At 38.0% G+C, this 14,231-nt stretch overlaps 1 protein-coding gene across 6 annotated transcripts in view; it reads right to left on the bottom strand.

The window, feature by feature from the left end:
- The window catches only part of ZMAT1 (zinc finger matrin-type 1), a 36,821-nt gene extending 24,270 nt beyond the window's left edge, over window positions 1-12,551 (bottom strand). For 3 of the 6 annotated variants that reach the window (XM_081808509.1, XM_081808510.1, XM_081808511.1), the window contains exon 1: window positions 12,230-12,551. In XM_081808509.1, coding sequence (XP_081664635.1) covers window positions 12,230-12,506 — 277 coding nt within the window. In that variant the 5' untranslated portion in view covers window positions 12,507-12,551. The remainder of the gene's footprint in view (window positions 1-12,229) is intronic. The other 3 variants (XM_031032812.2, XM_031032813.2, XM_081808512.1) reach the window with 2 other exon arrangements.
- Window positions 12,552-14,231: the final 1,680 nt, after the last annotated feature.

Raw genomic sequence — 14,231 nt, 5'->3', positions numbered from 1 at the left:
AGGAAAAAGAATGAGCATCTATTGAAGGCCTTCTATGTGTCAAACAAAACAACAGCTTACCCCTTTAGTCCTTAAAACAAATATGCAAGGTAAGTGGCATTTCACATATTCTGAAGATTAGAAAATAGGGATTCGGTACAATCAAAATTACTTGTCACATGTGTTATTTGGTGGAGCTAAAACTTTGCTTTATCTCTACTTTTTCCATTATATACATTACTGTCCCACATGTTAGAAACGATGAATTCCTAATCTCAAGGAATTTACAATTTAGTAATTTTAGTAAGTGTATAGAAAAAACGATGATCCCAAAATCAAATGTCATAAGTGATAAAAGACACGAGGTACAATGTGTTCCTGCTGAGGAGTTTGAGAAAATCTTTCTAGAGAACAGGTTTTGAACTAAGATTTAAAAGATGTGTAAAATTCAGATTAAAAAGTGGAATAAACATATTTGGGGAGAGGCAAGTATATGAAGGACGATAATTGAAAGGTTGGAATGAGGCCAAATCATAGCTGTCTTCACTAGGGCATTTGGATTGAATTCTGCATTCAAAAAGGGAAAAGAAGTAGCTCAAAATGGGGATAGGAGTTAGGAATCAATTGCAGGCAGGAGGTCACTGAGGCTTGAACCAAAGGAGGGGCAGCAGGCACAGAAAAGAAGGAATGGATGTAAGAGATGTAACTATCAAAACCAGGGGGCATTAAATCCGGAGCTTAGAATTTGCTACGAATATGATAAGCTTTTAGATCTATCACATTTAAGCTTACACAATGTTATTCCTGATGCAAAAAGTGGAACTTTGACCTTAGATCAAATAAATTCACTTCCAATTACTTGTCAATGGGATATTCTTTGTGATTCTAATATAATGAATGTGCTCATGTTTTGACTTCAGTGAATAAAAAACTAAAATATACAAAAATCTGTAATTAAAAAAGATACTGGGGGCGCCTGGGTGGCTCAGTCGTTAAGCGTCTGCCTTCAGCTCAGGTCATGATCCCAGGGTCCTGGGATCGAGTCCCACATTGGGCTCCCTGCTCGGCAGGAAGCCCGCTTCTCCCTCTCCCACTCCCCCTGCTTGTGTTCCTGCTCTCGCTCTCTGTCAAATAAATAAATAAAATCTTTAAAAAAAAAAAGATACTGGAATGATGATGCACATTAAAATGTACTTAGGAGGATTGACCCTAATTTTCTTTAAATAGCATGCTTTCCTAATCAATTCAAATATGATTAAATCTACGTTCAAAATTTCAGATAAAAAAGTTCATGTAAATATTATTCTCAATTAGGTATCACATCAAATTCACATGCACAGTTTTTCAAAATCAGACATGCTGAACTAAAAATCTCTGTGGGTGGTCCAATCCAACCAGAAGTGATTCTGATAATCAACCATGTTGGAAATCATTGCCCTACAGGACAGGCGCAGATCCTTACACATAACGGCTGTCCAATATCTATTTGGTGACTAAGCTGATTGATATACAGGTTTTGTCATCTACGATACTTATCAAGCTAACTGTGCTTTAGTATAACCTGAAATGATTTTTGAAAAAAAGAAAGGAAAAAGAGAAAGAAAAAAAGTATTCCTTGACACTACCTCAAATCTATATAAATCTCCAGAGTTGAAGCCCAAGAATCTGTGTTGTTAAATAGGGTCCCCAAGTAATCTCTTAAACAGCCTACCTAGTGATGCTAGTTCAACCTTTCACAAAGGTAGTTCTCAACCCTGGCTGCACACTGAAGTCACTAGGTTATTTTTAAAACATACCAATACCTAGACTCCACCCCAGACCAATTAACCAGAATCTCGGGAGTAGGTCCCCACCATAGTTTCTTGTTTGTTTGTCTTGTTTTTAAAAGCTTTCCAGGTGATCTGTTGCTGAATCTGTTGAACTGAAAATCTGTTTTCCTGGAGTAGGGGGTCGCAAACTTTCGTGTGCATCAGAATAACCTGGAAACTTGTTAAAAGATTAATTAATTATTGGGTCCCATTCCCAGAACTTCTTATTCAGTAGTTCTGGGGTGGCGGACCAAGAACGTACAATTTTTTACAAGTTCCCTGGTGATGCTGATGCATCACTGTTCAGTCTCATAGTGTCTCAGAGCTTCCACTGGTCCTAGTTCTATTTCTCAAAGTCATTGTGAATATAATCCCTCTCCTAAAATGGCAATCCTCAAATATTTTAAGAGAATCGTTACATCTTTATTGCCCCTCCCACCCTAGCCTTTTTGTGAACTGATCCCAGTTCTGTCATGCAGTACGATTTCTAGTGCTCTCACTAGTTTACCTAAATCCCTGCCATTCATAAAGTGTAACATAAGCACAATCACCCTAATGGGGTCACAATAACAACAAGCTAGTAAAATGAGATCATCAACTCATTTTTTTATTGTAGTAAAAATGTATAATATAAAATTTACCACCCTAACCATTTTTATTTTATTTTTTTTAAAAGATTTTATTTATTTATTTGAGACAGAGAGAATGAGAGAGAGCACATGAGAGGGGGGAGGGTCAGAGGGAGAAGCAGACTCCCTGCCAAGCAGGGAGCCCGATGCGGGACTCGATCCAGGGACTCCAGGATCATGACCTGAGCTGAAGGCAGTCGCTTAACCAACTGAGCCACCCAGGCGCCCCGTCCCTAACCATTTTTAAATGTACAATTCAGTAGTGTTAAGTACATTCACCTCTTTGTTTTGAGTATTTCTCTATTAATATAGCCCAAGATAGCTTCACTATTTTTTTGGTGGGCACATCATACTATTGACTCATGCTAGGCTAACTTTTGACTAAAATACAACCTTCTTTTTCACCTGGAGCCAAAGTCTGTGCTCCAGGACATAGTTATATAGATAGAAATATTTATGGCTCTCAAAAAGACCCAATATACACTTGTATTTGTCTCAGGTAAGTTCTCCTTTGTTAGATTCTACCAATAATTCTGGCCTTTCAAGATTTTTTAGATCCTGAATCTGTAGACAGGAGGCTTGTGGAAGCTGGCTTTTTACTGAGAACAATCATACATGATGGAGTACTGTTTTTCAGAGGGCACCCCACACTGCCAAATTTTCTTCAAACTGCATTTCCCCTAAATTTGACCTGAATGTAATGATTGCTACTTTCTAAAGGTTATACCTGAGGCTTGGAAAGGTCAAGCAATTTGTCTAAAGTTACATAGTTAGTAAGTGCCTAAGTCTGCCCAAGATTTCCGAGAGCTGGTTCTTAAAAAGGCCAGTCTTGAATGAGAAACTTCCTCTCTAGGTTTGGCATATATAAGAAATACATGCCTGATTCACAAGAGATGCTAAAAAATGTTCCCTTAGACCCTACTATACCCCTATCCCCACTATTTGAGACATGATTTTTGGACTCCCAGAAGTAAATGGCCTATTGCCAATTCTAAAAGTGGGAGAGAAAATTGGTGATATATAGTGCGTTTTCCAGCCTGTCTCAGGGGGAAGACCTAGAGGGCAGACCAACTTCAGGGAATAGACGTTAAATTAGGGGTCATGTGAGTAAATGATGTTGGCTGTGAGGAAGATGGCTGGAACAGGAACTAATGTTTATTGTGGACTCACTATATGCCAGGAACGAAAATAAGTGTGCTCACAAAGAACTGGGGCTTTGGAACTGATTCTGGTAGGAATGAATAGCTGAAGAAACTTGGCAATTTGTTTCTTCCTCTTTTTCCTTTTCTTCTTTATACTCTCTTCACATCTTTTCTCTTTATAAACTGGTTAGAATTTGAAACAAATGTATTTTTACTGGTTGGTTGTTAATATGGGCTCACAATGATTCTTAATTCCAAAAGGAGTTAAGAGTTGTAAAAAGCACTAGAATGAGAGACTGCATTAACCTTTACCCTGCTATTAACTAGCTATATGACTAAGAACATAACACAATCTTTCATAGTTCCATTTCTAAAGTTTCTTTGTACTTGACCATATATGGGTTGATAGTTATCAATAAGAAAAGGTTGTATTTTAGATAGAAATACACAGAGAAGCAAAATTTTGGTGGGGTACTTATAGAAGGATCCAAATATCTTAGCTCCTTCCAAATAATAAGTCTATCAGGAGACACAAAAGATGGTTTGAAGTTTTAAGCAGCTATACAGTCGCACAGACTTTAGGGCCTAAAAATTCAAAAGGTCCCAATAGTTCTTCCCCTACTCCTCCATTATCTGCATTTCCTTCTCTATGTCCTAACCCTAAAATTGGTTCTCTCCAAGTTATTTCTTTGCAAAAACATACACAGCATTTCAATTACTAAATATAATGTTTTGGTCATTATAGCTGGTGTCAACATTTTTTTTTTTTAGCAAATTAGGGTATTATTTTATACCCTATAATTTAGTTATAATTTAGGTATAAGTGGCTGAGTTTTCTTTTCCACCAATGAAGACACCAAATTCATGGCAGATGGTCCTGCATCTTCCAATCTAATTTAGTTAGAAGTTAGGAGAGCTAGGGTTAAAAATATAAGTAGATTACATATTAGAATATCAAATGACAAAATAATGATAAATAAATAAATAAAAATAAGTGTGACTTCATCCCTCACCTGCAGCAAATAAAGTTCTTTGAACATGGGAAGGTAAATATCTCCCAGTCGATCTTAAGACATGTTGCTTTAATATTCCTAGCATAGTAGCATAGTACTTCTCAACTGTTCTTCATTCTCTGACATATTTGAATTTTATATGCCATCATAAACTTGGAAAAGAGATATGGATAGGGGAGCAAGATTTTATACTCAGAATCAAAGCCCATCTTAGTGTAGCTTGATAGCAAGATCTTAGTGATACAATGGTGTCCTCTCAAATAAAGACTGGGATATACTGTCTTTGAAACATACAGGAGTTTCTCACGTTGATAACATTTCTTTGCATTTTAACCTAAAAAAAGCAATGGGAAATAAGAAAGCACTATCAAAAACTAGATTCAAATTGTCAGAGACCTAAGGCTGATAATGGAGTTACAGCTTAAAGGAAATGGAACAGATGAAATAAAACCATGTTTCATGCATGGTCCTGTTTACATTCAGAGTATTAAAAGAGTAAAACTGCTTTGCAAGGCTGTCCTCTGTGGTCACAATAAACAGTACACTTTTATTGCCAACTGTTAACAAATTAAGCATAACTTTTAAATATTTTATTTTCCAGATATTAGACACATCAGAAAGTTCTTTAGATTGGAGAAATATGGTCATATAACAAAACTATGACCTACAGGTACAGAGTTCCAGTTTGGGAAAATGAAAAATTTCTGGAGATGGATAGTGGTGAAGGTTGCCTAACAACGTGGATGTACTTAATGCCACTGAGTTGCACACTTAAAAATGCTTAAAATGACAGTTTTATGTTGTGTATATTTGGCCACAATAAGAAATGTAATAAAATACTGAAAAAAGTTAAAATAAAAGACAAAAGCACCTTCTTCTCCCTCAACCACAGCATGAAGGGCAGGCAGTTCCCCTGCAGTCAACTTATCACTTAGAGGAAAATGCATGAGCAAGTAATAAACCTTTGTTTTGCTATTATCACATAAGTGATCCTCTCTTGAATAACAATTATAAGGGTTAATTTTCATAAGGGTTATTTTAAATGAAAGAGTGGTTTTGTGACAAACCATAAATGGGATCTGATAAGAAAGATCATGTAGTTGGTGCTCCTACAATTTATATTTTTGTGTGGCGTTAGCCGTTGGTGAGAGAAAGAATCAATTAATTTTCTATTAATGAAAGTGTTTAGTCTTTTTAAAAATTTTACTTATTTACTAGTCAGAGAGAGAGAAAGAGAGAGAGAGCACAAGCAGGGAGGAGCAGCAGGCAGAGGGAGAAGCAGGCTCCCCACTGAGCAAGGAGCCCAATGCGGGACTCGATCCCAGGACCCTAGGATCATGACCTGACCAAAGGCGGAAGCTTCACTGACTGAACCACCCAGGTGTCCCAAGTGTTTAGTCTTTTTATTTCTTTCCTACAGGAGTGTTTACATGACTTGAGAAAGCAAAGCTTTCATAATAATTTGGAATGGGGGAAAAATTATGACCTACAGCACTGGGTAGTAGGAAAAAAGAATAAGCTTTTGAGTTGGTCAAACAGATTCAAATCCTCTCTCTACCTCTATTATACCCTTGAGCAAAGTATTTAACCACTCTGAGCCAGTTTTTTAATCTAAAAAGTACAGAAATACAGTGTCTCTCCCAGAACATGCTATTAAATGAAACAAAATTTAAAAAAAAATGTTTAACACACATAATCGCTTGATAAAGTGTGCTTGTTTACTAATTCAGTAGCTGAAAGTTTTACTTAATATTATATATAATAACTTTTTATCAGATCAGAGTAATTTTAGAGATCATTTAGTCCAATGTTTCTGAATCTTAGCACTATTGTCACTTTGGGCCAGATAATTCATTGTTGTGAGGGGATATTCTATGCATGCTAAGACATTTAGCAGCACTCTACCAGCTAGAAGTTGGCGGCACTCCCCAGTTGTGACAAAAATATCTCCAAACACTGACACATGTCCCTTGTGGGGCAAAATTGCTTCTAGTTTATAACTGATTTAGTCTAATGTTCTCATTTCAAAATAAGGAAGCTAAAGTCCAAAGAGGTCATAGGAAACAAAGGAGTGGGGAAGTTAAAATATATCATTCCAGATTCAGGTGGATTTGGACTATGAAAAAGTTCCGAAGTCTGAGGAGAGGCATTAGTAATAGCTGAGGGATGTTCTTAAGTAAGTGAAATACAAATGTGAGTACAAATAATTAACATTCTGTGGATTAGAATCCCTTATGTTGATATAAAAATATTCAATTCAGCTTGTTTGAGCATCTGCCTTTGATGATATAAAAAGCAAAGAGGATTCACTTCTCAGAAACTCGTTTTTAGAGACCCTTGTTGGATTGTACCTACTCCAAATAGCTGCATTATTATGCTAAAGTAAAATACCATTAACTTCTGTATCCAAAAATGCAATTGAGTGTGAAATCCAAATTATCCTATTTGAAACTTTCTTCTAATACTACTAGATAACACCAGACAATTTAGGATAAAATAGATTTTTGTGATAAAAGAAAAACATTTATGGCATGAGTCAGAAAAAAAATAATGAATCTATGCCTACAATTTGGTCCACTCTCACTAATGAAATTAAAAACCATACAGGATCTGGGGTGCCTGCATGGCTCAGTTGGTTAAGTGTCTGACTCTTGATTTTGGCTCAGGTCATGATCTCAGGGTCCTGAGATCGAACCCTGTGTTGGGCTCTGCACTGGGCGGGGTTGCCTCCTTAAGATTCTCTCCCTCACTCTGCCTCTACCCCCCTCCCCAGGCACCATGCATGCACGGGCTCTCTCTCTCTCAAAAACAAACAAACAAACTCCAAAAAAACAACCATACAGGATCTCTGAGGAAAGGAAGATCGTAACATCCCTTCAGTTCTAAGTATGAGAACTTTCTCTGTTCACTCCAATTAAATGTTTTTCGGTTATCTTGATAAGAAGTTTAAGCTTATTCAAAGTAGATGATTCTATATATAAATGGCTATAATTAACAAAATGAATCTTACTTCCATTTGTTGCATGACAATTAGATTTAGTTGTACAAAAGACCAAATTTCTTCCTCAAGACAACCCATCAGATGTTTATAGCAATAACTAGCTATTAATTGTCTTAATGCTTTGTTGAAGTGGGAATTTCACAGTCCAACTGATCTTGTTGCAAAAAAAAATAGCATTCTAAAAAACCTCTGCATCCTATTTTAATGAAGTGACAAGAATGGAGCAAACCTTAGAAGAGTTGGCTGCAATCATATAAACATAAATCTCACTCTTAGTCACAGATTTAAAGTCAGGTTGTTATAAAGTCAAGTTAATAAACCAGTCACAGATATAAAGTCAGGTTAATATAAAGTCAAGTTAATAAACCAGAAAAATCATCATCTTAATTCTGCAAAGAGCATATGTGCTGTATTCTCCATGATTACACCTTTTGAGATAGCCTCCCTCAAACATTTTGATTTAAAAGGATTTTTTAATAGCTGACTTGACCTTTGCAATTTTTTAATGCCATCATATAAAGGAAAGATAAACAGAGCTCAACACTAAGTTATAGTGGAAAATGGATCATGTTAACCTTGCCAAGGTGTTTTAACTCTTTTTTCCCCCTAAATGTCACAACCCATTTAAGGAATTTTCAGAAATATTATTTGTGCCAGAAATGCAGATTTGTACCCGTGAACGTTATGAACACTCAGTTATAATGCTATCTAGTATCCTTACTTTCTCAGTTTATAAAATTAGTACCTGACCTATAAGTTTGGCAAGTTTTGGCTATTTTACACAGATTCTTACAAAAAAAAAAATAATGAAGGCTTTCCTATAGCATATTAACAATTACAAAATCCAATGTAATTAATAAAATAACTGGGAGTACTAGTTATATGTTTAATATTTACCTTGTCTTTATTTAAACTAAGTCCCTGACCTTCATAATATAAGCACTCTGTGGCTAGTTAGCTCTGGAGTCCTGTCTGCTTGTGAAGTTATAAAATGAATTCAAGTACTGTGTATATCCATTAATTTACTTGATCCCATACCTACTTGGTGTCAGAAAGCCACCATGCCATTCATTCCAACAGGTTAGTAAATGTGAATGGATCTACAAGACTGGTTTCAGGTGGAAAAGAATCAAAGTTCCTACCCTAACAGATACGTGATGAATATAGGAAGGGGCATGCTTAGTCAATATTATCACATATTGACACCTAATTAAAGACAGAGGGTCAGAAACTAACCAGTGGTCATTAACCTCTCTCCAGACATCCCCACCCTGCCAAATGTAAAGAATTAAAAATTAATTCTAACAGTTTGCTAATTATTCCTTCCTAGATACCATATTTATAATAATGTGTTTTAGTGTGCCTGTAGTATATAAGACACCATGGGTAGAATACAGGTTTATAATAAACAATGGGTCAGTCCTGATAGTTTAAGAGTTCGACAAGTGATATTTAAAATTGTATTTTTCCTATTTATTTGTTCATTTTATAATTTTACTACCAAGCACTACTATTGAGCTCTTTAATATAGCTGTGTCTAATTCATCTATATCCTCATCACTGAGCATAGTGCCTGGCACACACACATACAGGTGTTCAATAAATGATTCCTGAGTAAATGAAGGAAAGGCCATTAACTAGGTTTTCTTATGGTGGACTTGAAACTTTACCGAATAATATGGAGACAAAGGTAATTGTTAGGTAATTGCTATGCAAATGGATAATTAACTAAATAAAAAGCCAGCAATCCTCCAATCTAAAACAGAATCCACTTAATTTATTTTTTCTTAAAAAGAAGAGGTAAATAAAAGGGATTTGTTTTTGTTTTGATTTTTACTATGATTACACTGGAACATTAATACTGGGTGAAAATTCATTTTTGAGCCATTAAACATTTTTGAAAATGTTACTGAATGAAATATGAAGTGTCCTACAAAATCTCATGACTCTCCTTTCCATGAATTCTGGGTAGGTATCTGTTTTGTCATATGTCCATTTATTTGGCATTTCTTTTGTTTGTTGTTTTGTTTTTATTACCCAATTTGCCATTTGTAACCTCAAAAGCTTCTAATCTCCCCTGCTTGGCAATTTCTAATCTCCACTGACATCTGCTCATTACCAACCCCAAGAAAGATGTTGGCTATAGTTGAAAATAGTTCAGCAAATACTTGATCAAACCACTTTTAATGGTCCTATCTGGAGTGGACTTTTAATAACTGGAATCTTGACAATTCTTTGTCACTATTTAGACCGATTTTCTAACCAGGGCTTAAAAAACAAACAAGCAAAAGATACTGGCACACCATCAAGCAACATTTTTCTCTCTTCTCCTTTATCTACTATCATACAACTGGCAACCATTTATAGTCTTTATAAATATTTAAACAAAAATATTTTTGTGACCTAATAATGTTTTGGATAGTGTACTATATCACATATTTATCTTTTGTTAAGTGGAAAGGTAAGAAGAGAGTTTTGGTTTGGAGTGAACAGTTAATGAAGGATATTTACCTAAAATGAAATGGTAAGAGATAATTTTTAGGTAGCAATTATATTTGGTTTCATATCCTAGTAAATGGTCTCAACACTAACAACACAGATTTCATCACTCACTGAATGTCAAATGATAACTATGGTCAAAGTTTCTCATGGCTTATGAATTACTGTCCTAATGCACAGCCATGGAAATGCCATCGAGAGTATCAATGCAGAACTGCAAAATCATGGTTCATACTTTCAGATCTGAAATCAACCTTGGAGCATGGCTGGTCCAATACCTCTATTTCAGAAATGTCAAAACCCAAATCCAGGAAGTTTGTGATCTGTTCAGGGTCACAAAATCTAGTAGATAAACAACAGAACCTAAGTTCACTGCACCAGACTCCTATGCTAGAGCTCTCCTCATTTTGCCAGCTAGTAATAGTATATACAGGGTATTGCTACTACTTTATGAATTTCTCTCTCGTAAAGCCTTCAATACCTACATAAATTCAAAGATACTATAACCAAGCCAGTCACAGAGACAGGCAAAAAGCCATTTGCTCCATGAGATACCCATGAGATACTGGTCCTAAAGCTTACTGTGGAAAGGCCATGACAGCGAGATTGAACTGTGATCTCGACCACCTCTAAAAACTGTTCTCTCCTTCTTTCTAGTTATACATAGTTTGGTATAATAACAAAAAAATCCAGATTTCATATTTTCATCCTGAAACAACTGTACAAATCCAGGCTGACTAAAGACACTACAGTCTTTCAAAGGTTGCCTTCAGTAAGAGAGTTAATAAATAAAAAGATATCACCATATCACAGTGTATTTCTAACTTCCATATTTAGTAAGTGGCATTTATGTAATGTGCCTATGACCAATATTGTAAAGGATTTTTTTTTTTTTTACTGCTTTGCCATTCCTCCAAAGTGAAAGGTGTGACAAGTTATGAAATACCACAGAGGGATGTACCATTTAAAAATGTGAAGAGAAAATCATTTTTTATGAGGTAATTTTAATGGGGTGTCCTCCTAAGAAAAAGGAACTTAAATTATTCTACTCCACTTTGGTGTCCCCGTCTTTCACTTTGGAGGCAAGTTAGCAATATAAGGTAACACACAAATACTGGAAATTAATTACGAAATTGACGATGGCAAAATGCTTTACTGAGCTCTTCTGTAGTGGAATCAGTCTCAACAATCTAAGAAGCATTTCCAAACACTGCTTTAAAACACATTTCAATGGCAAATTTTACAGTTTGCTATTAGTAGGCTGTTTACTAGTATATAGTATTTTGTGTGAACTAGAAACCACTTATTACTGAAATCGTCAAGAAATATCTTTTTTATGTTAGGAGTAGTATGTGTTGGTAGGTACAACAGCACTTATTAAAATCAAAACCATCTCAAAGATGGGCCCCTAAACCTTGCTCTACAAGATCACACCCTCAAATAGCCAAAGAAAACTCTCCAAAGTGATTTCTGAAATCTGTGCTTCTACCACACTCTCTTCCTTTATTCTTTTCTTTGTACAACCCCCTCCACCAGACCCTATGATCCTAAAATCTAACAGCTCCTACTTTAAAGCTCAAGTATACATTCTAACCTCCCCAAATTCCTAACCTCCTCTCTCTTTAAATATCCTACTGCAAGTTTCTACACTGCAGGATGCTGAATTTCACCAAACGGGTTTCCTCCCTCTTACTTGTTTCTTCGGCCTTTTCTTTATCTCTGCTCCCTTTCTCCATCAGTCCCCCTTCCCTTTCCCTGACCCTCCAGCTCCACAGCACTTCTACCTTGCCCCCTCTCTTTTTACCAACTCACACCTCAGCTTCGTAGACCATCCTGAGGCACCCTGGCTGGGAGAAAAACTATGTGGTATTCTTCTTCCCTTTAAACTCCTGCCTTGTGAATACCTGCAGCTTCTTTTCCTGGGGACCCCCCCATCCTTTTGGGGGGGTAGAAGTAGGGAAGCCCCTCTCTGCTTCGGTCCATCTTGCACACTCGGGGCTACTACGGCAGGGCGGGGCGGGGCGAGCTTGGCCTTTACTGCGCCACAGCAGGTGGGGGGTGGGGCGGTGGCGAACCGCGCCCAGTCCGATCCCGGACGGGCTGAAGAGAGGCAGCGAAGGAGATGGGGCCGCCCCCACACCCCGGGACGGGAACTCACCTTCTCTGAGGCAAGGGCGGGTGTCTACTTTAAAACTACTGCCCCCCCTCCCCGCCGCCGCCATAGTGGAGCCGCCAAAGCCGCCGCCGCCGTCGCCACAGCCACCGGCAGGCGGGCTGGCAGGGGTGGAGGTGGCGGAGGAGGCAGGCACAATCACTGCCGCCGCCACCGCCGCCGCCGCGCAGGCGGTGTAGGAGGAGGAGGCGGCAGAGACGGTAGCTTCCTGAGGGGAAGACTCCGCCGCCAGCGGTGCGACTGTGCTCGGCGCCGCCGCCATCGCAGCGAGGCGCGGACAATTGCACTTGCGCCTCGCTCCCGTTAAGCCGTTTTAGCCCCGCCCCCCGTTTAGCCCCGCCCCCTTCGCCCCTCTTTTCCACGCCTCAGCTTGAGCTTCGTTCTCGCTCCTTCTCCCCACCAATAGGAACGCTTTAGACCCGCGGGCTGCCCTTCCCCCCTCCCCCACTGCTTGGCGTCACCCGTTTCCCTTTGGAGGGGAAGCGATGATGGCCAAGGGCAAAGGGCAAAAAGCGCGGGATGCAAAAGCACGTGGGCCTCACACAGTGAGGCCTCTTCCTTTGGAGGAGCTGATCTAAAACCAATTTAAGGTTAAAAAAAATGTCTGGAAACCAACTGATTTCACCCCCAAAATATTTCTTTCTTGTACAGAGAACAGAAATAAACAGAATACTCGGTCATGACTTTCGTCATGGGGCCGTAAACGACTACTTATATATACATCTACCTATTTAAATTACAGTAAAAACCTGTGAATCTGGTACCCAACCAAAGAACTAGAATATTACTGATAATTTAAAACTTCTCAACATTTTCCCCCAACTGCCCTCCTAAAGAAACCAATATCCTGATTTATATTTATTATTTCCATGCTCTTGTTACGTATATTCTTATCACATACATGATGCCTAAACAATGTTTTTTACTTTTGTTTTAAATTTCGCAACATTTTGTATCTTTTTCTAGGTAGCATTTTGGGACGTTTTTCTTCTGCTAAACATTTTGTTTCTAAGATTCATCCATGTAGTTGTAGTTCATTCACTTTTAATGCTGTATAATACCCCATTCATTTCCCTGTTGATGGATATGTGTCCTGGTGCTTCTGTGCCAAAGTTTCTCTTGGGTATGCTCTCCTTTCCAGTCTCATTTCCATTACCCTATTTCAAGTCATCATCTCTTGTCAGAACTATGGCTTCTTACTGGTCTCCTTTCCTCTGATCTGAATCCCTTCCACTGCCCCCACATCACCACTCTTATTTTATGATTCAGCAATATTAAATTAATGACAGATTCCTATGAAGACCGTCATTTCATTATGCAATGTTGTATATATTGTTCCCTCTTCCTGAAATGCCCTTTTCCCCACATTAGGCACATGTCTAATGAGCCCTTATACACCCCTTGAAACCCAGATAATACATCACTTCCTCCAGTAACCTGTTTTGTCCTACTTAGACTTAATTCCACCCTCCTCTGTGCTGCCCCTATATCCTGTGCATATTAGTATTGTGTGCCTTTCTTCTCCATAGCCTGGGAACATTTTGATACAAAAGACAATTCGTTTTATTCTTGAATCCTTCTGCTCCAGCACAGTAAAGTCCTAGAGCCAAGGTCATGAACCAGTGGTTCCTCGGGCTAGGTCCCTAAGTCCCTAGGTCTGGCACACAGATATGTTTTGATTAACAGTAAAATTGTTTATTACTTCCTTGTCAATATTTGAAAGGGTCATTTCATGCCAAGAAAAAGTTTCTTAAAAGCACTGAAAATTTGGCAGTATTGGCTGTGCATTTCTGACTACCAAATCTGAAGACTTGGAATGCTGGACTCTCAGGAACATGTCTTTTCCGTTTTGTGGTTCAGTAATTTACCCAAGATTACCTGAGGTGTTGAATGGTTTCTCTAATTTTCTATCCTGTCCTTCTGGAAGTTAGTGCAATGTTTACTCATCAAAGAAATTACTGGATAGATCACACACAAGAAATATTCC

Source organism: Leptonychotes weddellii, chromosome X, assembly GCF_054177405.1.
Source record: "Leptonychotes weddellii isolate Sample4059 chromosome X, ASM5417740v2, whole genome shotgun sequence".
NCBI lineage: Eukaryota > Metazoa > Chordata > Mammalia > Carnivora > Phocidae > Leptonychotes > Leptonychotes weddellii.
The sequence above is the reverse complement of the archived record's forward strand: the minus strand, read 5'-3'. Positions and strand labels throughout refer to the sequence as shown.